A 21,117-nucleotide genomic window follows, 5' to 3' on the forward strand; every position below is an offset into this window, starting at 1 on the left:
TCGGCGAAATCTTATTTCTTTATATCGCAGTCTCAGAGTCGGCCGTCAGCGGTGTACTTGTTAAAGACGATCGAGGAGAGCAACGACCCATCTTTTATATAAGCAAATCACTCGACGACGCGGAAACTCGTTACCCGACAGTCGAGAAGGTTGCCCTGGCAGTCGTCACGTCCGCAAGAAAGCTCTGACCGTATTTCCAGTCGCACACTGTCGCTGTCCTGTCCAACCAACCTTTACGATCCATACTGCACAGCCCGAATCAATCGGGCCGACTAACAAAATGGGCAATCGAACTTAGCGAGTACGACATTGGGTATCGAACTCGTCCAGCTGCAAAGTCCCAAGTACTCGCTGACTTTCTGATTGAACTACCGTTTGGGGAAGCCGAACCAACACCCACTGACCCATCAGATGACCGGTGGACCCTACATGTGGACGGGGCATCCTCTCATCTTGGGTCAGGGATAGGGATTCGACTAACTTTGCCGACCGGAGAAATTTTGGAGCAATCCTTCCGTCTCCGATTCCAAGCAACCAACAACGTTGCCGAGTATGAAGCACTCATCGCCGGGCTTAAGCTCGCTAACGGAATGCAGATCAAACGGATACGAGCTTTTTGCGACTCTCAGCTTGTCACCAACCAGTTCAGCGGCGAGTACGACACTAAAAGTGAGCCCATGGCAGCCTACCTCGATGTCGTCAAGATTCTGTCAAAACGTTTTGACGAATTCGAGCTCATCAAAGTCCCCAGAGGGGACAACGCTCCGGCCGATGCTTTGGCAGCACTCGCTTCGACATCGGATCCCGATCTGTGACGAATCATCCCGGTAGAAAGCATTGATACGCCGAGCATAAGTGAAACGCATGCCGAGACTTGTCTCGCACTCCACCAGCCCAATGAAATCAGAACCACCTATCGAACGATGAGGTCGCACCGAGGGTGCGAACCTGCGTCTAGCAGCGACGCGACAGATTGGCGAGTTGAAATCCGAGCATACCTAGCTGACGGCGACGTGCCGACAGACAAATGGGCTAAGCGGAGATTAAAGGCTAAAGCCGCCCACTACACCTTGATGAAAGATCATTTGCTTCGATGGACGGCGTCAGGAGCCCTTTTGCTTTGCATACACGGCGACGACACTGAACGCGTGATGATGGAGACACATGAAGGAGCTGGGGGAAATCACTCAGGCGGCCGAGCCTTAGCACTACGAATCAAGAAGCACGGCCATTATTGGCCAACTATGATATCTGATTGTGAAAAGTTCGTCGCCAAGTGCGAAAAATGCCAGCGACATGCCCCCATTATTCATCAGCCGACTGAACTCCTACGAGCCGGAATAGCTCCTTACCCTTTCATGCGTTGGGCGATGGACATCATTGGCCCACTACCAACTTCCAGACAAAAGCGATATATACTCGTCCTAACCGATTATTTCACCAAATGGGTCGAAGCCGAGTCTGACGCAAATATCAAAGCTCGGGACGTCCAACTCTTCGTCTGGAAATACGTAATCTGTCGCCACGGTCTCCCATATGAAGTAGTCACTGACAACGGATCGCAGTTCATCTCCCTGCAATTCGAAAATTTCTGTGCAAGATGGCGGATCAAACTAAGCAAATCGACGCCGCGGTATCCACAAGGCAAAGGCCAGGCCGAAGCTACCAACAAAACCATACTCGATGGTCTTAAGAAAAGGCTAGACGCCAAGAAGGGTGCCTGGGCCGACGAGCTTGACGGAGTACTTTGGTCCTACCGAACAACACCAAGGACGTCCACTAACCAAACCCCATTCTCCCTAGCCTATGGGATGGAAGCAATGGCACCCGCCGAAGTCGGCAGTTCCAGCCTCCGACGAACAATGCTCGTCCACAACACCGCACTCAACAGTCAGATGCAAATGGATAGGCTCGACGAGTTGGAAGAAGAACGGGACAAAGCACTCCTACGAATCCAGAACTATCAGCTTGCCGCAGCCAAATACTACAACAAGAAAGTCCACAATCGGTATTTCGACGAAGGCGATCTCGTCCTCCGTAAGGTCTTTGAAAATACTGCCGAGCCGGACGCCGGAAAAATGGGTGCAAATTGGGAAGGTCCGTATATAGTGTCGAGGGTCGTCCATCCCGGCGTGTACGAACTACTAACAATGGGCGGAAAACCAGTGCCGAGATCTTGGAATTCGATGCATCTCAAGCGTTACTACTACTAAAAGTCATCAAGCGAGCTCGGCTATATCCAGCTCGTCCTTTCTATAGTTTAAATAAGCATGTAAGTGTGAACTACGATCGGCTTGATCCCTTCTGATCGGGGGGTACGTAGGCAGTCCCGTTTTATGAGACGCAGCCGCCAAAAATATAAAATTTCTTTTTCAAGAATGAATTGTCGTTTATAAGTTATTTCAGTCGTTATCCTGGCCTGGTAACGACCCGACGTTCCGACGTATTTTTTTAAGCCGAGTCGCACTCGCACACAGGGTAAGCCGACTATTAGCGGTCGCCCCTGATTATTTTAAGCCGACTCGTCACTCGCACTAAAGGGTAAGCCGACTATTAACGGTCGCCCCCGGTTATATTAAGCCGAGTCTAACTCGCATAACAAAGATAAGCCGACCGTCATGAGTCGCACTTTTTTCAAAAAAAAGAAGAGAGTGTAAAAGTAGAACTCTCAAAAGTAACATGAAATTTGACTTATTTAAAAGGGGGGATGCAACAGCCTGATGTGGGTGCCGACCCCATTACGGCACAAACTAAAAAAAAAAAAGAGAGCTACACCAAAGGAAAGACAAGTCATTCAATTCCTAGATCGGCGTTGGAAGGCTCATTAAATTCCAACCCGCCGATTGTCGTCTGCCAATAGCGACATAATTCTTTCACATCCTTCAGCAGATCCATCGGAACAGCCATGCCTCATCCAACCATGTCTTCGAGGTACGCGCAGATCCCTTCAGCACGACTACTTTCGCTAAAGTAGTGGTTTGTGCTCTCCAACTGCCTCACGTAACGACGAAGCACGTCGATACGATCACGACAAGCTTTGATCTCCTCCCGCTCCTCAAACGGCCTCCGACCAAGGGTATCAAGGTCGCCCTGCTCAAGCGTGGGAACTACCACTTCCGCACAAAAATCTTCGCGCCCGGTACGCTCTTCCACCAAACGATCCCATCGCCACTTCGGGAAGAAAAGCCCTTCGTCGATCAGCGGTTCAAGACATTCCACAACCCCGTCAACACGACAGAAATCGTAGTAACGTTCGAACGAACGACGGGTGGCAATGATGTAAGCTCTTAGCCGTTGGATGCGAGCATTGTAATAGTCGAGTTCCGACTGAATCACCTCGTCAGACCTAACGCCGAGCTGTGCCCGCGCCCTACGCAACCATGCTGATCCAACAAAAAAAATAACTTCTTCCTTCCTGCCAACAAAAAAAAAGCAAACAACAAACTCAACAAAGACAGGACTGAGGAAAGGGAAACACAGAGCCTATTTATAGAACGAAAGGCACAAGTCCCAACAGGCGCAAGTTTCAAAACAGAAAACGCATTTAATGAGACCAAAAAGCAACGTTTTGAAAAATAAGGCATTAAATAGAGTAGGAACAAATGCCCCAAGGGCAAGAATAAAGTTTCGGAAGGGAGCCGACCCCTAAACACGGCGCATAAATGTACGTGGGAGCCGACCCCAAAATACGGCAAACAGAAGATAGTATGAGGGAGCCGACCCCTCGACACGGCGACAACGGAAGAGTCACGAAACTAAGCCAACAACCGGCGACTTATGCCCGGGAGTTGACGGACGAGGAAGTCCTTCGGCAGCTTGCTCCTCAGCTCCATCAGAAGGGTGGTCTTCAGCTTGCACCTCAGCTCCATCAGAAGGACGATCGTCGACCTTCTCCTGCTCGTCCAGATCTTCACCCCCAATCTCCCCACTCTCCGATCCGTCACTCCCACCCTCGTCGTTACAGACCTCGGTATTCCCGCTGATTGGGGAAGCGATCCAAGTTGGAATTGGGGGAAGAGGCCCGGCAAAGATCTAAGACATGTCGAAATCAGCTTCGGTAATATCCGGCAGATCGACCTCTTCAACCTCGCTCTTCAGTTGGCCCATCATGGCCGTAACTCGGACCTTAATCCCCTCATCGAGCAAAGAAATCCGACCCTCGGCAACGAGCGTTTCGAGCATCTGGACGTTCCCAACAGCTTGGTTGTACTCAAGAAACTTCTCCCGCGACGCTTCAACCGCTTCGGCATAGCTTTTGTGCTTCAATAAGAGTCTCTGCACGCGACCAGCCACCTCGTGGAAAGCGTTGATTCGCTCGTGGTGCCCATACTCATCACGTCGATCTCTAAGCCTCCTCGTCTCCGAGTTAAGGGTGAGCTTCAGACCGTTACAGGCAACTTCAGCCTCCTCAAGCTTCGTCGTAAGGGAGTCTCGTTCTGTGATCAACCCGCTCCGGTGATGTTCGAGTTTGGCCATAAGGTCGCTAAATCTCTAGTTGGACCGCACCGCCTCCCCCAATTGTGCCTCGAGGCGCTCGATCCTCTCACTCGACGCCCCAGAACGCTCCCCTTCCAAGTTCCGAACACGGCGCTCGTAGCGAGAAACCAGACGATTGATACGCGCAATAAACTATCAAAGTGAAAGAAAATGACAACCATAAGAAAAAACGAGTAAAGGAAGATTAAAGGCAAGTTGGTTTAATCGACAAACCTCAAAAGACGCTTGAGCAACGTCGGTAACCGCGTCGGCCTCTTTCATCTTCTCAACTGCAGGAAGACGACCTTCACCAAAGTGGATCTTCCGAAATAACTCGGCGCAGGACCGCGAGTCATCCGGAAAAGGACGAGCCCCGGAGGAATGCGTAAAGTTCCAGCTGAAGTCGACCGACTTAGACTTCTTTGATGGGGGAGACTGCTCTTGTTCGGGACCATCCTTCCTTTTCTGCGAATCTTTCGCCACCTCGGCGACGCGACCAGGAGTCCCGACCACCTTCTTCCTTGGAAGTGTCTCCTCTGGACCAATATGACGATTCGGAGGAAGGGATCTTGGACGCATCCTTGAAGGGTCGTCCACAACCCGACGAGAGGAAGGAGAAACCCTTTTTGACGAGCCAGAGCTTGGAGGATTGGCACCCGGACGAGCATCTTGACGGGGAGCGGAACGAGGCAGCGGCTCCGGAGCTCGGCGATAACGAGCAGACGCGTTGGGAACACTCAAGTTCATCTTACCCATCGTCCCGGCTACAACACAAAGCAACAAAATTAATTGGAGAACTCAAGGAGCAGCAAAAAAAAAGGGGTTCAACTACACTAGGATGTACCTGTCTTTCTTCGAGGATCGGAGGTCTTCCTCGAATGCCCCTTTTTCGACTCGGTACCTGGCCAAACGTAAGGGCAGAAAGCTTTGATCGCGTCTATCTCGGCTTGGAACGAAGGAGGGTATGGGAGCAAACACCTTGGAACAACAACTAAAAAAAAAAAAAGAAGAGGGGGGGGAAGGGTTAAGCACAACCAGAGAATAGTGCAAATAAAATATACTAGGCAAGAAGGGTCGGCTACCGGGTGAAGGGTTCCACCCAGAAAACCAAGGAATCGACGGATCCTCCAAAACCCCCTCACCGACTTCAAGAAAGAAGTATGAGCCCTTCCAATTATATGTTTTGCCCTTAGCACCCTCGACGAGCGTCGTCTTCCTTCCCGACGCTACATAGTAAATTCCAGGAGTTTTGTCTCGGCTCGACGGGTTCAGACACGTCAACTCTTCCAAATGATCACAAGTAAGCTTAACCCCCGCAGCTTCGGCCATAATCGAAAGGCCAACAGCATTTCGAAAGGTCGCCGGGGCAAATTGAGAAATGGCCGCCTCACGACGAGCAATATATGTCATCAGGAAAGACGGCAAAGGGAAGGTAAGCCCGCACTCGGTGAAGTACTTCTACGAAAGGCAAATAAAGCCGGAAGGAGCATCCCAGGGACGCTGAAATGGTTCTGGAATCAGAATTCTCGGTTCGGTGTTTAATTTCCCAATGCGAACTGCATCAGACGCCGCTCCCGGTTTCAACGTCGACGGAGGGAAATGAGAGAAAAGGTTCTCGGTTGGCAAAGGAACGTTGTCCAACTCGGGAAAGGATGGGTCATTGATCAATGGCTCGTCTATCAGGGAAAGAATCCTGCAAGGCAGACCCGACGAGCTTGGAACCGCCGACCTTGGAATGAGACGACGTCTCAATTCTTCAAATCGAGCCATGTCTGAACCCGCCGAAGACGAATCAGAAGGACTCCGAGAACGGCCCTCCCGGCGAACAGACCTATTAGAGCCATCAGATTCGGAAGTCGTCGCTCGTCGAAGGTGGCTCTCGACGGATGGATCGGACGATTGAGAACGAGGGGAGTTCATAGTTAAAGTACGACGCACTAAAAGCAAAATAACGACGAGATAAGGAGGGAGAATACCTGAACGATGAGCACCAAAAAACGCGAGAAGAAGATAATGAGAGAAATGGAGAAGTGATATTTATAGGAGAAGGACGAAGGATCTGGAAGCGTCATCATTACGACACGCGCCCCATAACGGTACGATTTCCGGATCTCACGCGCGTCGATCACCGCACACAACGATTCGACCCCAAAAGTTGGGAACCGTTCCTTCACGCGTGACCCTTCGCTCCTTCACGGCTGTTCTTCGCCTAAAGACTACGAACTAAAGGCCGCGGGGGGGGGGGGGGGGACTACTGTTGGGGGTGGATCCACACCCCAAACAACAGGCCTGGCCCAGAAAAAGCCCATGATAAATCTCCAAAGGAAGGGAGGGTATTATGGTCTTTTCGTATAGACGAACCGACACGATTCCCTATAAAGGGAGACGTACGGTCCGCAGAAAAAGGGGATCGAGAAAAAGGAAAAGAATCGAGATAGCAAGTACGAAAGCCTCAGCTCGTCCAAGTGGAAATCTACAGTTTAGACTCAATAGCTCGGAGGATCGACGAGATAGCAACTCGTCGATTATTCTCGTTTATACTTGTAACTCGTTTAAGTCGAGTTGTAATCCGTCCTTTTGTGCCTCGGCATCAATATAATAAAAGAGAACTTCGACCCTCCTTTGACCGAACTAAACATACTAATTGTGACCGATCTGGACATCAACAATGTCGATGATGGTTGTATGGATACGCCTATCTTCACGGGAACAGATCCGTCACTGTGGATCCCAAAAGTGGAGAAGCTTTTCAATCATGGCCGTTTCTCAGATGATGCGAAGCTTGATCTAATCTTCTTGTATTTAGACGGAGTTGCATTGTCATGGTTTATGCGAGAGATGAATAAAGAGAAAATTATAGATTGGAGTGTCTTTAAGCAAAGAGTGTTGGCTCAATTTGCTCCGGTGAAGAATTATTCTTCATCCGAGGTCGAATCGTTTTGTGTTCATGAACCGGTTCCAACAGAATCATCCGTTCAAGAAGTAGAATCGATTTCAGAGCTTGAAGTGGAGACAAATGAATCACACATGGAGAATGATGGTGTTGCACAACCTCAGGTATCGAATTCAGAACTGGAACCTAGCCTTACGTTTAGCAATGAGTCATTGGATGTCATAAATGATTTGTTCTTGGAGCAATCATATGTTGTCGATGCTTCAGAAGGGGTTGATATTTCTGAGTTGTCAACAATTGTCAAGAACACACAATGTGTATTCCAAGTGTTCGATAAAATGTTGGTGAGAGACAGAAGAAGGAAGCAAAAACTTAAACAGAGAAAACATCTCAAAGCTTGGAAGTTTAAGTTCAAATTGATGTCAGGAATTCGACAGCTCAAGGATTCTTTTCTTTTTGCTTATATTGGATCAAATTGGGAAAGGCACAAACTTAAGTCTCATAAGAGGAGGATGCATACACATATGAATCGGTTGATGTGTAGATTGAGGTTGAGACAGGATTCAAGCAGCATAAAACAGTCTAATACTTCTGATATGCAGCCTAAGTTCTGGAGTAAAGTGGAATCAGGGGAAGAGACTGCTCTTACACTTGAGGAAGCAAAAACGGGTATATGTTTCTTAACTTCTTCTGATGCACAGTACAGGCTACAAGAGAATGTGTTTGTGGTGTCGGTTCTCCACGGATATACTGTCTTGAAAGCTTCTCCAATGGTGTATGGGAAGCTACAGCTACAAACTATGCTAGCAATGGATATTCTAGAGCATGAAGTTAGCTTACTAAGGGTTCTTGCGTTCAACACACCTTTGCAAGACCGTGATACAACACTACTGACACAGTTTATCCATGGTGATGAGAAGTTTCAAGTGTTTCACAAGTGGAGAAGTAAAGACCTTCGATTCTGGAGGATGAATACGATCAAGAATAAGTATCATGTGCTGTTTACTTCTCTTCCGAAAATGAATGTTTCATGTATTCTTGTTGTTTCCGCAGTAGTTCGGCATAGAAGGACACATATAGGGACTGCACGACTCCAAGTTTGGCACTGTTGGGATCACAAGGGTGGGAAGTTGCAGCCATTTTCAGAACTTTTGCAGTGGGGACGGGTGTATCCTCAGTCCAGCGAAGGGATCAGCTGCTTAGACTTCGACCTTGGACCTTTCTTTGCAACTCATGGTGCCACTAGTAGTGATGAAATTATTGATGCAATAGCAACATCAATATCTGCAAAGTATATTGGATTCAAACAATCTATCACAGCTCCTCTGTTTCTTAATTTTCCCTCTACAGTTTCAAGATACGACCAAAAAAACAGATAACAGTATAAAGACTGTTAGAATATATTCACCTCACTTGTATAAAGAACATACTTCTATTTATTAGCTCTTTAAAACTTCTCCTTATTGTACAAAAATTTTACAGCTAAAAATCAAACCACCTATTTTTTTTTTTTTAGTTCAATATAGGATCATGTTTCGAATTTTCGAACAGATCATCACCATTTTTTAGATTTTTAAAAATACAAATTATATCAATCCTAAAGGAAACATTATTGTTCTTCTTTAGGTTTGCATATGCACCTCTTCTGCTGCTCTGTCAACTCCTGCATTAAATTTCAAAACCAAATAAAATGATCAAATAAATGCAAAGCCTGGAATTTTTCTTCTATAAATTTGTGTTACTAATCAACTAGTATATATGTAGATAAACCTGGATCTGGCTTTGAAGAGTCTTCACATACTCCACAGCTTCTTCCAACATGTCTGCAGTGTTGGTTTGCTGCAACAAATAAAACAAACGAACCCGAATCATCATCGCTATACAAATCTCCCAGAGTTTCAGAAACGTCAAAAAGTTTGATTCCAATATAAAAAGGCAAACTACTCAGATATACTACACGGAATCTTGATTGAAAGACCGCACAATCATGGTTTATGGACTATGGAGTAGTTTTGAAGTTCCATTAGTGCCTTCACAATCATCAACAGTTAACATCCAAACTCCTTTACTGCTAAGCTAACTAAGAGGACTAACTCTTACCCTAAGCTTTAAGCATATATCATCTTGGACCCATTTCGTAACTTTTTTATAAAAAAAAACAAAATTCCAAGAAATCTGAAAATCAGTCTGCCCTGTAAAAAGAAATTTACCTTATCCATGTTTGGAACAAGTTCTTGCAGCCGCCTGATCCGATCACTTATTCGCGTTCTCCTCACCTAAAACAATGAATGGAAGAAAGCTTAATAACAAAACAAGAATGAGAAAGAAACAAAATCAGTACTGGAAAGCATCATCTAGCACAAAGATTTAAAGTAAATTACCCGCTCGGCAATGCTACGAGGATGAGTTGCACAACCTCGTTTAGCACGAACCCTACAAGGAACTGAATCTTCGAGAAGCTTGTCCATGTTCATATCCATCATTCCTGAGATCCCACCACTCATTTGCTCTTCTTTCTACTCAACAGAACAAAAGGGCAGATTTTAGTATCCGTATGCACACAAAGACTTAACGGTCTCCATAAAAATATGTCTAATATAACTAAGAGCCACCATTCCGAAACTACTCAAGTTACACGATCTTCCGATATGGAAACCTTAAATGTAAGGATCAATACATCAAAAATGGACTTTGAGCAGTGACTAATGGAAGGCACTTTATGTGCTGCCATCTACTAATACAAGCTTTACGCAACGCAACCACAGGATAACAAAGAAAAGATAAAACTGCAACTTGCTGCGATTTTGTTTCAAACAAATGCAAGTTGACAAACTAGACAAGACTAGTCTTTTACATCTTTATTGTCTCCACAATCGAAGAATTCAAACGCCCAATTAAACTATAACCGTTTCAATCCCTATAACAGAACTCAAGTCAGAACCTGAACTCAGCATTTTGACCATAAAAATTCGGACAAGTTGACAATAAAGTAAACAAAAGATCATTCAATAAAGTTCACATCTTTTTTTGGCAGGTTGAATCTGAATTAATACTAAATACTTGGGAGAATCTTACCATCTGAGAAGAGAAGTGTGCTTCTTCCATATCCCTAGACCGTTTGGTCGGAGAAATGTCAACGTTCGGCGACAAGTAATCATAACTCGCCGGAATCCCAAAATTAGAGAAAAACCCATCAGTCCCAGCACAAGACCCACTAAGAAAATCCGCCGGAGAACTATTCTGACGGTGAAAGCCACCACCTTGGTGGGTAGTACTATACAAACCCTGCTCAACAGAACTCGGGAACTCGAACGAGTCACGACTCGTTATCACACCAGAGTTGTTGTTGTTACCAGTAAGAAGTTCTGTTAAACAAAGATTAGGTTTCAAACCATCTCCCTCGTCTTCTTCTTCTTCTTCAAGTAGGGTTTCAATCCAAGTAGCTGGAGCTGAACGGATCCGAGATAACCCACTTCGACTCATCTCTCCTCCTCCTCCACCGTCCTCACCACTTCCGTCGCCGACATTAGTTGATTGCATCGGTGGTTTCTTCTCTTCTCCACCGGCGAAATGGCTCAGTCGGTGAATTGAATTGAATTTTTTCAGTGGAGACAATTAGACAAAAGAGACACAGCAGAGCCAGACCTGATTGTTCTCTTCTCCGATTGTTTTGTCTTTTAGTTGAATTTTTTGTTTTTCTACCGTGTGCTTATTTTTTAACACGGATACGTAAACCTGATCGTTGGATTTAGATACTTTGTTGAGTTTGACTTAGATCTAACGGTATAGAAGATAGAGTCTAGGTGCGGCGCGTAACTTTGGAATAAGTCTAGCTTTTGCGTCACTGTTGCTCCTTTTCTTTCTTTCGTTTCAGTGGATATGGTTTCATTATTCGTCTACGCGCAATTGCAACGCGTGAGTTTCAACTTCCGAGTCTTGACGGCGAGGTTAGGGAAGGGGAAAGAGAGAGATCTCTAAAAATGGAAACAAATTTGAAGCTGTTTTTTTTTTTTCGGTTATTTTCATGTTGGAAGATTCATCAAAGAAAAATTTATGATTTATGCCATGTACAGTGCAGTTCATTGTGACCAATGCCACTTTCAACCAAGCATTTTCTAATATGCCATAGGACCCACTTTTGGCTAATCTAAAATGACAAAATTGTCCTTAATTAAAGCTTTCATTTGTTTTTCTCTTCTTCTCTTATTTCTTTCGATCTCTCTCCAATTCACCATTTTTGTTTTTCTCAAAACCTCCAAAACTTTATTCTCTTTCTCCAAAACCCCATCTCTCCACATATCCAACTCTCTCTCTCTCTCTCTCCAAATTTCCATCTCTTTCATTTCAAACCTCTATATGATTTGCCTGTCCAAAATTTGCGATTCAAAAAACACATTGATGCATCTCCGGTGGACCAGATCCACAGTCCAATGGACAAGATGTCAAGATGTCTTTTGTTTTTCGATAGACCAGATCCGGTGGACTAGAAAACTGGTAAACCAAACTTTTCCATTTTACTAACAAATCTTGATCTTATGAAGCTGATATGGTCCGCTAGAGAAAATAAAGTTTTAGGGACTATAAATACCTTGGTTGTCGGATCTGGTCCACCAGAGTCAAAAAGCATCGACGGACAAAAAGCGCCGATGGACAAAATTGGGGTGCGCAACGAATTTTGATGTTGTATTTGATCTATTGTATCTGCAGACCTGTTATGTGGACAGAATTGTGAGTGGACATAAAAAACCTATCTAGAGGTTGAATCTGGTCCACCCAAAGTACAAAAAGTTTAGTACATGTCTTAGCAGACTTGTAGGGTAGACAAGTTATTTTGATAAATTTTGGACAATAATAGACATGTAAAGTCCAACCAAGCAGATCAGATCAATTTGAGAGGTTAATGGACAAATTAGGGATGGACTAAACCTGATTATATGGATTTGGTCCACTGAAATGTTATTTACTAAAAGGTTATTTCTGTCTTTTTGCTATGTGGCATGATAATGGAAAGTGGCAGAATTGATAAGAAAAGAAAAAAATGGCATTTTCTATAAGTTTTGTTTCAAAAATGGCATTCTTGACTAAAATCCCTTCATCAAACTTAATATTATTATTTTTCCCACAGCAAAAATAAGAATGATCTGGAAGTCTTTCAATGGCTACAAGTCGGCTATGATACCATACTGTTAACGAATACAAATATTAGTTGGATTAATTGATTAAAACATGCTAATATTGTAACATAGAAACTCAACACATTAACATGTTAATATTATAAATTTCATATAAAGTATCACTATCAAGTTAAACAACCATTTCCTTGTGTTGTACAACACAAATATATATATATATATATATATATATATATATATATATATATATATCACTAGTAAAAAAAACATGTATAGCCACCAATATATTCGTGGCTGAGCCTAAATATTCGTGGCTATAAGACTAAAAAGTCACGAATTGTCACAAGAAAAAATCGTTGCTATAGCTTCGTAACTAAATTGTTGGTCTTGCTTTTTCGTGGCTCTAAAGTCACGAATTTGTCACTCATCATTCGTGGCTAAATTTAGCTACGTAAAAATCACAATTGCTTCGTTGCTAAATTAGCTACGTATTGATCACTTTTAGTTCGTGGCTAATCTAGTTACGTAACACTCACTTGTTATTCGTGGCAATATGAAGCTACGAAATTGTCACAGAGCTTAGTGACTATAATAGCCACGATTTGATCATCACATGCCAGTAGCTTAGCTATTAAGCCATGATTTTATGTTGGTGGCATTATTGTAACAAAGCTACAAATATTTTATTTTTTTTAAAAAGCTACAAATATAATTTGTTTAATGGCTGATTATTTGCCAAAACTATACAATAATGTTAATTACTAAAACCAAAAGCCAAAATCACAAAACATGAAATCCAAATAACCATATTTTACATTATCATAATTAGTTTGATGTTTACATATTACCAAAAAGAATTGCTAACTATCACATTAAGTAGTCTTATCTTACATTTTACCAAAAGACTTTCTAAACAAAAGTCTATCTGTTAGAAAGTTCAACAAAAAAACTTAACCATCATTGACCGAAACTTAACTACCAAATGATGCACACCAAGCATCTAAGTTGCCTTGGTGTGAAGATGGAGCTGAAGCAGGAGTTGTAGAAGCTGGAGCAGGAGAAGCTGGAGCAGGAGCAGATGTTGTAGAAGCTGGAACAGGAGCAGCTGTTGTAGAAGCTGGAGCATGAGCAGCAGCAGAAGTTGTAGCAGGAGCAGCAGCAGCAGACGGTTGTCTAATTCCAAGAGACTGCATGATCAGATTAAGTGCTTGTCGTGATGCAGCCAGCTCTCCCATAACCGTTCCCATGTTAGTATTCAAATCTGCAACATTGGTGTTGAGCGTCTTGAAGTTTGTCTCCAAACTAGAGATACGCATTTCCATGTCGAGGTTGCGGGAAATAGAAGCAGCTACTTTCTCAGATGGATTGATTTCCCGGTATTGAACACTGCCGATTCCATAGACATACCCAGTTTTAGACTGTCCACGCTGTGAGAGAAACAAAACAAATATCAAACATATATTCAAAAGCAAACATATACATATATAATGCAAACAAACAAACTTAACCAAACAAACAAAACAAAAAGAGAGCAAGATATTTCACCAATATATACATACCATAGAGCATGAGGCATTAAGAAAGTTAAAAGATTTTTTAAGAGAGTACCTTCAGATATTCTTTGTTCAACAGAACACGAGAAAGAATAGCAGATGTGGCAGTTTGGCTGTGCGGAGAACCATCTTCACTTGTAAACTGTGAAACAACTTCCTCTACTTCGTTGACAAGACACTCAGCACGATGGTCGATGAAAGTTCCATCTTTGCGTGTGTGTGTCTTCCGCACAAGATCAGTGTAGGCTGGTGGTTCATCCGATGCAGACTCAATCATCTACAAAAAGAAAGATGAAACATTAGTATAGATATGAAAGTAAATAATAACATAGGAGAAGTATAACACTTACCATCTCATGCTCAATCTGCAAAAAACACTTAGGACCTGCACAAGCTTGTGAATCCCTTTACCATCAGGATTAGATAAGCGGCTTGCAGCAGCACTCTTGCTCTTCTTCTTTGTTGGTTCTGTTCCCCAATACTCCATTAGAGTGTCCCAATCAGATCCACATCAAAAACATCTACATCTACAAATCCTAACCATCAAAAACATGTTCTTAATACTAACAAATAGCAACACATAACAAGCAAATGACAACACTCAAAGCAAATCATAAGTGTCGGAAGAGATAAACTAGCAGAAGAACAATATCTAAACACCGTAAATAGAGCAGCAAACAAGAATAAAAAACCAAAAAAGTCGAACACTTCAACCAGAACAATATAAACAAAGCTAAGTGTCGGAAGATATATGAACCATCATTAGAGCAGCAAACAAGAATTCAAAAATCAATCATAAACGAGCACTTACTCAACAAATAAGAACAATATGAACAAAGCTATTTGTCGAAAGAGATATAGCAGCCAACAAAAAAAAAAAAATTACCACTTACTCATGTTTAAAATTCAAAATCAAAGAGAGACAGAACTAGTAATTAGGGAACCCAAGAAGAAGGGAGAAAGAGACAGAACAGAACTAGTAATTAGGGAACCCAATAAGAAGAAGAAGCAAAAGAAGAAGAATCGATTACCAAGAAGAAGAAGAACAGAACTAGTAATTAGACATCGTTAGTTACCTGCAGGACCTGAGTCGGAGGATCGTGGTAGACGGTGGCCAGAGAGATTCATTGCAGTTTGTCTGAAGAAATTGATCGGAGATATCGGAGAGATCTGGGACAGCAGCTTCGACGGAGGCAAGAAGAGAGTTTAGGTTTTTTCTTATTTTCTCTAAGTGTCGATATAAACTAAGAGGAGGACATTGAGAATCTCCCCAAAAAATATCTGAAAAATATCTAAACGCTCTCTTCTCTCTCTTACCTGCTCTTTCGACCGTTGTCTCTCTTTGCCGTCTCATTTCGCCGTTTCAAAGCTGCAGTCCCAATTCCTTGTGGGATTAAGAACTTCTCTCTCGGATTGTATATCTGAGCAGAGCAATCACCGGAGATTTCAACGTTTTCAGTCCGGTTTTCGACAATTTTCTTTGAGTTACAATTCGTGTGATTTTCTCTGAATCTATGGGTCTGGATAAGGAATCTCAGCTCGATAGATGTCTGAAGGCGATGTCAATCGAAGATAAAGAAGACCTGCCTGTGATCATCTCTGATCAACCTAAATTCAGCTCTTCAGCCAGAAATCATCGAAGTCTTCTAGGTAGGTTTTTAAATCCAGATTATCAAAAGATGTCCAAGTGGATTGTAGAGATGCCCAGGATCTGGCGTTTATATGATAGGGTTAAAGGGGTAGCTTTATCAAGGGATAAGTTTCAATTCATTTTCAAGTACGAAGAGGATATGGATGAGGTTCTCAAAACAGGGGTATGGACGCAAGATGATTGGGGTGTGGTGATGGAAAAATGGGTTGAAAATCTTCCTCCGGATTACTTGATGTTTCTTCCGGTTTGGATTAGGATTCGTAACATCCCGGTGAACCACTATACAAAAGATACGATCTCGACGATTCCTGAATCTATAGGTCGTATCCTTGATTTCCCTTTTGATGAGGAGGAAGCACAAAACAATGATTATATTAGAGTCCGGGTTCTCCTAGATATTTCCAAGAGGCTCAGAAATTCAAAGGAGCTCCAGCTACCAAATGGAACGTTTGTTGCAATAGGAATAGATTATGAAAGAATCAGAAAACGTTGTTTTAACTGCCAAAGAATGACGCATGAGAAATCACACTGCCCGTTCCTTATTCAACATCCTAGCGATCTGGTGATCGAAAATCCTGCTAACAATAATCTTGCTAACAATAATCTTGCTACTGAGAATAGAAATATTTTGGAACCGTTGGAGACACATGGTAATTCCTGTCAGGTTAAGGCAACAAAAGCTCCACTGAGTAACGTTTGTTCTCAAGTCTCGTTGAAAAACAACTCTGCAAAACTTCATATGGATGCGGTTTCAGGTACTTCCCTTTTTGGTTCTTTATCTACCTTTCACTCTGGTAGTTTAGAGGCTAGCTCCTCAAAGACTTCTCCTATAGCAATAGCTGCTTGTAAACGACCGAGATCTTGTTTAAAGAATTCTAAGGACCGCAAAGGAAAAAATAAGAAAGTTATCCCAGGCTCTTTAGTGATTGTTTCAGAAGCTGTTTCAATGATATCAGATCAACTACAAGGACAGGGAGAGGTTAATTATTCTCAGCTTCACCTAGATACGGTAGTTCATAGTGAACTGCCGTTGAATCAGTAAGACGTCTTAACTTGGAATTGCCAAGGACTGAGGAACCCTTGGACAATTACTAACCTCAGGGAAATGAGAAAAGAACATTCCCCTGACATACTTATCCTCATGGAGACGAAGAACATGGAAGTTTTTGTTAAAAAAGTTCAAGGATGGTTAGGATATCATCATCTCAGAACTGTAGAGCCCTTAGGTCTCAGTGGTGGTCTAGCAATCTTTTGGAATGAGACCCTAGATATTGATTTTTTGGTTGTGGATAAGAATCTTATAGATATGAAAGTTTCCTCTGGTTTGAAGTCTTGGTTTCTCTCTTGTGTTTATGGAAACCCAGATACTAATCTACGCTCTTTTGTATGGGATAAAATTACTAGTATTGGTATGTTAAGAACAGAGGCTTGGTGCATGGCTGGAGATTTCAATGCAATTTTGTCTAATGATGAAAAGAAAGGAGGTCCACTGCGAGAACTAAATTCTTTCCATCCCTTTAGAACTATGTTGAAAAATTGCGACATGACAGAAATTGGCAGTTCAGGAAATGGTTTTACTTGGGGGGGGGGTGTTAGAAACAAACAGTGGATTCAGTGCAAGCTAGATAGAGGTTTTGGTAATCCTGCTTGGTTTTCTAGCTTCCCGAATGTGCATCAATGGTTCCTTGAAAAGCTTGGGTCTGATCATAAGCCTGTTTTGATCAAGTTTAGCAGTGAGAAGCAGTTATCTCTTAGACAGTTTCGGTTTGATAAGCGTTGGGCTGAAGATCCATCTTTTTTGGCAGTTATCCAAAAAGCATGGAATAAAGGTAACAATGAAAGTAAAACTTCTTTAATAGCAAGGGTAAAAAACTGCAGAAAGGACATTAGTGTTTGGAAGAAGAAGTTCTGGTCTAGTTCGATAAGTAGAATTAAAAGATTAAGACAAGAGTTGTCTGCTCAGCTTGATTCTCGCAATCCCTGCTTTCAAAGGATTAATGCTATTAAGAGAGAATTAGCTATTGCTTTTAGGGAAGAAGAAGTATACTGGAGACAGAAAAGCCATGAAAAATGGCTCCTTGATGGAGATAGAAATACAAAGTTTTTTCAAGCTTCTGTTAATTCTGCTAGAGTAAAAAACGCTCTACCATTCCTCGTGGATGAAACAGGGGGTGATCACTGCTCAGACAGCAAAAAGGGTGAGATTGCAGTTAAGTATTTCATGGATCTTTTCAAGTCCTCTCAACCGCAGCAACTTCAGACTTACTTAAGAAACTTCCAGCCTCGAGTCACAGCTAACATGAATCAAGAACTTTCTAAGCAATTGACAATTGACGAGATTAGGTTTGCTGCTTTCTCCATTAAAAGTGAAAGTGCTCCAGGTCCTGATGGCCTAACTGGGTTTTTCTACAAAAAATACTGGTCAGTAATCGAAGAGCAAGTGTTTTCTGAGGTTTTCTTGTTTTTGAAACTGGTTGTATGCCTAAGGATTGGAATCATACGCTCCTATGTTTAATCCCGAAAGTAAAAGCTCCAACCAAGATGTCTGACCTTCGGCCGATTAGTCTTTGTGCTGTGATCTACAAGATTGTTTCGAAAATTCTGGTCAACAGATTGAAGAAACACTTACCTGCTCTAATTTCTCCAACACAGGCTGCTTTTGTCTCAGAGAGTTTTATTTCAGATAATGTTCTAATAGCCCATGAAGTTGTTCATAGCTTGCATACCCATCCAGTTTTCTCTCAGTCTGCTATGTTGATTAAAACAGACATGTCTAAAGCGATTGATAGACTTGAATGGAGTTTTTTACATCAAATGCTTCAAGCTCTAGGATTTCAAGACCGCTGGATAAAATGGATAATGGGCTGTGTTACTTCCGTGAGTTACTCTGTGGTAATTAATGGACAGAACTTTGGAGATTTTAAACCACAAACAGGCATTCGTCAAGGAGATCCTCTCTCTCCCTTTCTTATTGTCCTGTGCACGGAAGCTTTAATCCATCTCTTCAAGCAAGCAGAATGCGAAGGTAAAATCTCTGGCATACAATTCCATCCCTCTGGTCCAGCAATAACTCATCTATTATTTGCTGATGACAGCCTTTTCATTTGTAAAATGAATAAAGAGCAATGTGTTGAGGTGATGAATTGTTTAGAGAATTATGAATCTATGTCTGGCCAAGTGATTAACAAACAGAAATCGGCTATCACTTTTGGAACCAAATCCGACAAAAACTTATGGGATTGGATCAAGATGAGAACAAGAATTGAATTGGAAGGAGGTACCAGAAAGTACTTAGGGCTTCCGGAATGTTTAAGTGGTTCGAAGCATCAATTATTAGGGTTCATAAAGGATAGATTACAATCAAGATTAACAGGATGGTATGCAAAAAATCTATCTCAGGGAGGTAAAGAGGTTTTGATAAAATCTGTAGCTTTGGCCTTACCTATTTATGCTATGTCCTGCTTCAAGCTTCCAAAAGGAACCATTACTAAGCTGATTTCAGTAATGATGGATTATTGGTGGAATAACTCTCAATTCCAGAATAAGATACATTGGTTAAGCTATGATAAGTTAACTCTTCCCAAGGCTTTTGGAGGTTTAGGGTTCAAAGATCTAGAAATTTTTAATCAGTCTCTTTTAGCGAAACAAGCTTGGCGCCTTCTTCATGAGTAGGATTGTCTCTTCTCAAGATTCTTTAAAAGCAGATATTATGCTTCCTCCCCTTACCTAACAGCACCAACAGGTAAAAGACCATCTTATGCTTGGAGAAGTCTGCAGTTTGGAAAAGCTCTGCTTAACAAAGGTCTCAAGCGCACCATTGGAAATGGAGATAATACCCTTGTCTGGATAGACAATTGGTTATATGAAAATGGCCCAAGAAGACCTATTGGTATCCATTCTCTCATGAACATAAACCTCAAAGTGGCTGATCTTTTTAACCGTTTTACTGGGGATTGGGATGTCAGTCTTTTAAGATCTCTGTTTCACCATTCTGAGATTAATCTCATTAAAGCTATAAAGCCTAGAATTGGTTTTTCGGATGCTTATTGTTGGGGGGAAACAAACAATGGTATCTACTCTGCAAAATCTGGCTATGAACTGATGTATCAACAGGTTCACAAAATTAGACTATCAGAAGAGGAAGCTTTGCCATCGAGAAATCCCGTTTTTAAAGCTGTTTGGAAGGTTAAAACGGTACCCAAAATAAAAAAAATTTCTCTGGAAAGCTCTTAAAGGTGCTTTGCCTGTTTATGACAGATTACGATCTAGAGGAATCAGAGTTTTTGATGGATGTATGTTTTGTGATGAGGATTGTGAATCAATTAATCACATATTGTTTCTCTGTCCATTTGCAAGACAGGTATGGGCCCTTTCTAATGTGCCTATGCCTTTGATGGGTTTTGGAGATACAATTTTCGAAAATCTGCATTATCTCTTCAGTTTCAAACATTGTGTACCACTCCCTGACAATCTTAATCTGGACTTTCCTTGGATCCTGTGGTACTTGTGGAAAAACAGGAATTCATTTCTCTTTAATGGATATCACCAAAAGTCTAATCTTTTAGCTCAGAAAGCTGGGGAAGCGGCCAATGAGTGGAATGCAGCTCAGTTTTTAAGCCTGAATGAAAACCCGAATTCACCTCCACAGGTATTAACTTGGCAACCTCCCTTCAGAAATGAAGTTAAATGCAATATTGGCTTCTCTTGGTACAAAAAGCTGGCTCTCTCGGGTGCTTCTTGGATTGTAAGAGACTCTTTTGGTAATGTACTCCTTCACAGTCGAAGATCCTTTGCTCAAGTAGGATCTGTTTTTGAAGCTAAGATTAAAAGTTGGGATTGGGCCTTGGAAAGTATGAGTAGTCTGCATTTTGATCATGTTACCTTTGCTGCTACGACTTTGGACATTATTAAGGCAATACACAAACCTATTCAATGGCCAGCGATTGCAAATCATATCTCTCCTTTCCTTACTTTAGCCAGTGATAAACCTAATTGGTTTATTCTCTTTGAACCAAAGAACTGCAACATTGGAGCCTTTATGATTGCAGACAGTGTTACGAGTGACAGGAGGTTAAGTTCTTATGTTGCCAGAGGCTCTCCTGTGTGGCTGAAAGATCTCTTTGAAACGGAAAAGAGTTTCATTGTAGACTCTTTCACTTCTGGGTAGGTTTCTTTTTGCTTCTCACTATTCCAGCATTCTATTTTCTTATTTTAAAGCTGGATAGGTTTTTTTTAATTTTTGTTTCTTTAAGTTTGGAAAAAACAAAAATTCTTGGTTTCTGGGTTTTTTCTGTTGTGATCATGCTCTATGATCATCGTGCTCCTTGGGCCTTGGTAGCTAAGTCTCTTTTTGATTCCTTCATAATATCTTTCCTTATCTTCTACTTAAAATATTTTCCCTTCCTTTCCTTG

At 42.2% G+C, this 21,117-nt stretch overlaps 7 protein-coding genes across 8 annotated transcripts; 4 read left to right on the forward strand and 3 right to left on the reverse strand.

Annotated features, from left to right (window-relative positions):
- Positions 1-4,491: 4,491 nt before the first annotated feature.
- Positions 4,492-6,396, reverse strand: LOC147924427 (uncharacterized). Its single transcript, XM_087496770.1, has 5 exons — positions 6,034-6,396; positions 5,559-5,934; positions 5,321-5,467; positions 4,711-5,240; positions 4,492-4,629 (listed from the first exon to the last, which is right to left on the reverse strand). The coding sequence occupies exons 1-5, from the start codon at positions 6,394-6,396 to the stop codon at positions 4,492-4,494; spliced, it is 1,554 nt and encodes a 517-aa protein (XP_087352896.1).
- A 765-nt stretch (positions 6,397-7,161) lies between these two features.
- LOC147924428 (uncharacterized) lies at positions 7,162-8,748 on the forward strand. Its single transcript, XM_087496771.1, has one exon. The coding sequence runs from the start codon at positions 7,162-7,164 to the stop codon at positions 8,746-8,748; it is 1,587 nt and encodes a 528-aa protein (XP_087352897.1).
- Positions 8,749-8,782: 34 nt separating this feature from the next.
- On the reverse strand, positions 8,783-11,542 carry LOC104757849 (transcription factor bHLH80). Its single transcript, XM_010480637.3, has 5 exons — positions 10,445-11,542; positions 9,751-9,885; positions 9,580-9,645; positions 9,140-9,208; positions 8,783-9,032 (listed from the first exon to the last, which is right to left on the reverse strand). The coding sequence occupies exons 1-5, from the start codon at positions 10,907-10,909 to the stop codon at positions 8,979-8,981; spliced, it is 789 nt and encodes a 262-aa protein (XP_010478939.1). The 5' UTR covers positions 10,910-11,542; the 3' UTR covers positions 8,783-8,978.
- A 1,754-nt stretch (positions 11,543-13,296) lies between these two features.
- On the reverse strand, positions 13,297-15,271 carry LOC104757848 (uncharacterized). Of its 2 annotated transcripts, none has more exons than XM_010480634.3 (4): positions 15,131-15,271; positions 14,405-14,581; positions 14,110-14,331; positions 13,297-13,928 (listed from the first exon to the last, which is right to left on the reverse strand). In XM_010480634.3, exons 2-4 carry the CDS (start codon positions 14,405-14,407, stop codon positions 13,473-13,475), a joined length of 681 nt encoding a protein of 226 aa, XP_010478936.2. In that variant the 5' UTR covers positions 14,408-14,581; positions 15,131-15,271; the 3' UTR covers positions 13,297-13,472. The 2 variants fall into 2 exon arrangements, with proteins under 2 accessions (XP_010478936.2, XP_010478935.2); XM_010480633.3 differs by having other exon boundaries at positions 14,405-14,590; positions 15,131-15,267.
- A 297-nt stretch (positions 15,272-15,568) lies between these two features.
- LOC147924429 (uncharacterized) lies at positions 15,569-20,053 on the forward strand. Its single transcript, XM_087495541.1, has one exon. It carries the CDS (start codon positions 15,569-15,571, stop codon positions 16,745-16,747), a length of 1,179 nt encoding a protein of 392 aa, XP_087351667.1. The 3' UTR covers positions 16,748-20,053.
- On the forward strand, positions 16,811-18,220 carry LOC147924430 (uncharacterized). The gene has a single exon (XM_087496772.1). The coding sequence runs from the start codon at positions 16,811-16,813 to the stop codon at positions 18,218-18,220; it is 1,410 nt and encodes a 469-aa protein (XP_087352898.1).
- LOC147924431 (uncharacterized) lies at positions 18,247-20,872 on the forward strand. The gene is made up of 3 exons (XM_087496773.1): positions 18,247-19,307; positions 19,410-19,890; positions 20,066-20,872. The coding sequence occupies exons 1-3, from the start codon at positions 18,247-18,249 to the stop codon at positions 20,870-20,872; spliced, it is 2,349 nt and encodes a 782-aa protein (XP_087352899.1).
- The last annotated feature ends 245 nt before the right edge of the window (positions 20,873-21,117 follow it).

This window comes from Camelina sativa, chromosome 17, assembly GCF_030686135.1.
Source record: "Camelina sativa cultivar CO46 ecotype springtype chromosome 17, ASM3068613v1".
NCBI lineage: Eukaryota > Viridiplantae > Streptophyta > Magnoliopsida > Brassicales > Brassicaceae > Camelina > Camelina sativa.

Coding starts and splice junctions, on each gene's coding strand:
- LOC147924427 (XM_087496770.1), bottom strand. CDS start 6,396: ATGAACTCCCCTCGTTCTCAATCGTCCGATCCATCCGTCGAGAGCCAC. Junction 5,468..5,558: donor TGGGTGGAACCCTTCACCCG/GTAGCCGACCCT, acceptor TTTTTTTTTTAG/TTGTTGTTCCAAGGTGTTTG. Junction 4,630..4,710: donor TTGCTCAAGCGTCTTTTGAG/GTTTGTCGATTA, acceptor TCACTTTGATAG/TTTATTGCGCGTATCAATCG.
- LOC147924428 (XM_087496771.1), top strand. CDS start 7,162: ATGGATACGCCTATCTTCACGGGAACAGATCCGTCACTGTGGATCCCA.
- LOC104757849 (XM_010480637.3), bottom strand. CDS start 10,909: ATGCAATCAACTAATGTCGGCGACGGAAGTGGTGAGGACGGTGGAGGA. Junction 9,646..9,750: donor CTCGTAGCATTGCCGAGCGG/GTAATTTACTTT, acceptor TCATTGTTTTAG/GTGAGGAGAACGCGAATAAG. Junction 9,033..9,139: donor CTCTTCAAAGCCAGATCCAG/GTTTATCTACAT, acceptor AATTTAATGCAG/GAGTTGACAGAGCAGCAGAA.
- LOC104757848 (XM_010480634.3), bottom strand. Junction 13,929..14,109: donor TGAACAAAGAATATCTGAAG/GTACTCTCTTAA, acceptor TTTCTCTCACAG/CGTGGACAGTCTAAAACTGG.
- LOC147924429 (XM_087495541.1), top strand. CDS start 15,569: ATGGGTCTGGATAAGGAATCTCAGCTCGATAGATGTCTGAAGGCGATG.
- LOC147924430 (XM_087496772.1), top strand. CDS start 16,811: ATGAGAAAAGAACATTCCCCTGACATACTTATCCTCATGGAGACGAAG.
- LOC147924431 (XM_087496773.1), top strand. CDS start 18,247: ATGTCTGACCTTCGGCCGATTAGTCTTTGTGCTGTGATCTACAAGATT. Junction 19,308..19,409: donor AAGGCTTTTGGAGGTTTAGG/GTTCAAAGATCT, acceptor CTTTAAAAGCAG/ATATTATGCTTCCTCCCCTT. Junction 19,891..20,065: donor TTTTTAAAGCTGTTTGGAAG/GTTAAAACGGTA, acceptor TTTGCAAGACAG/GTATGGGCCCTTTCTAATGT.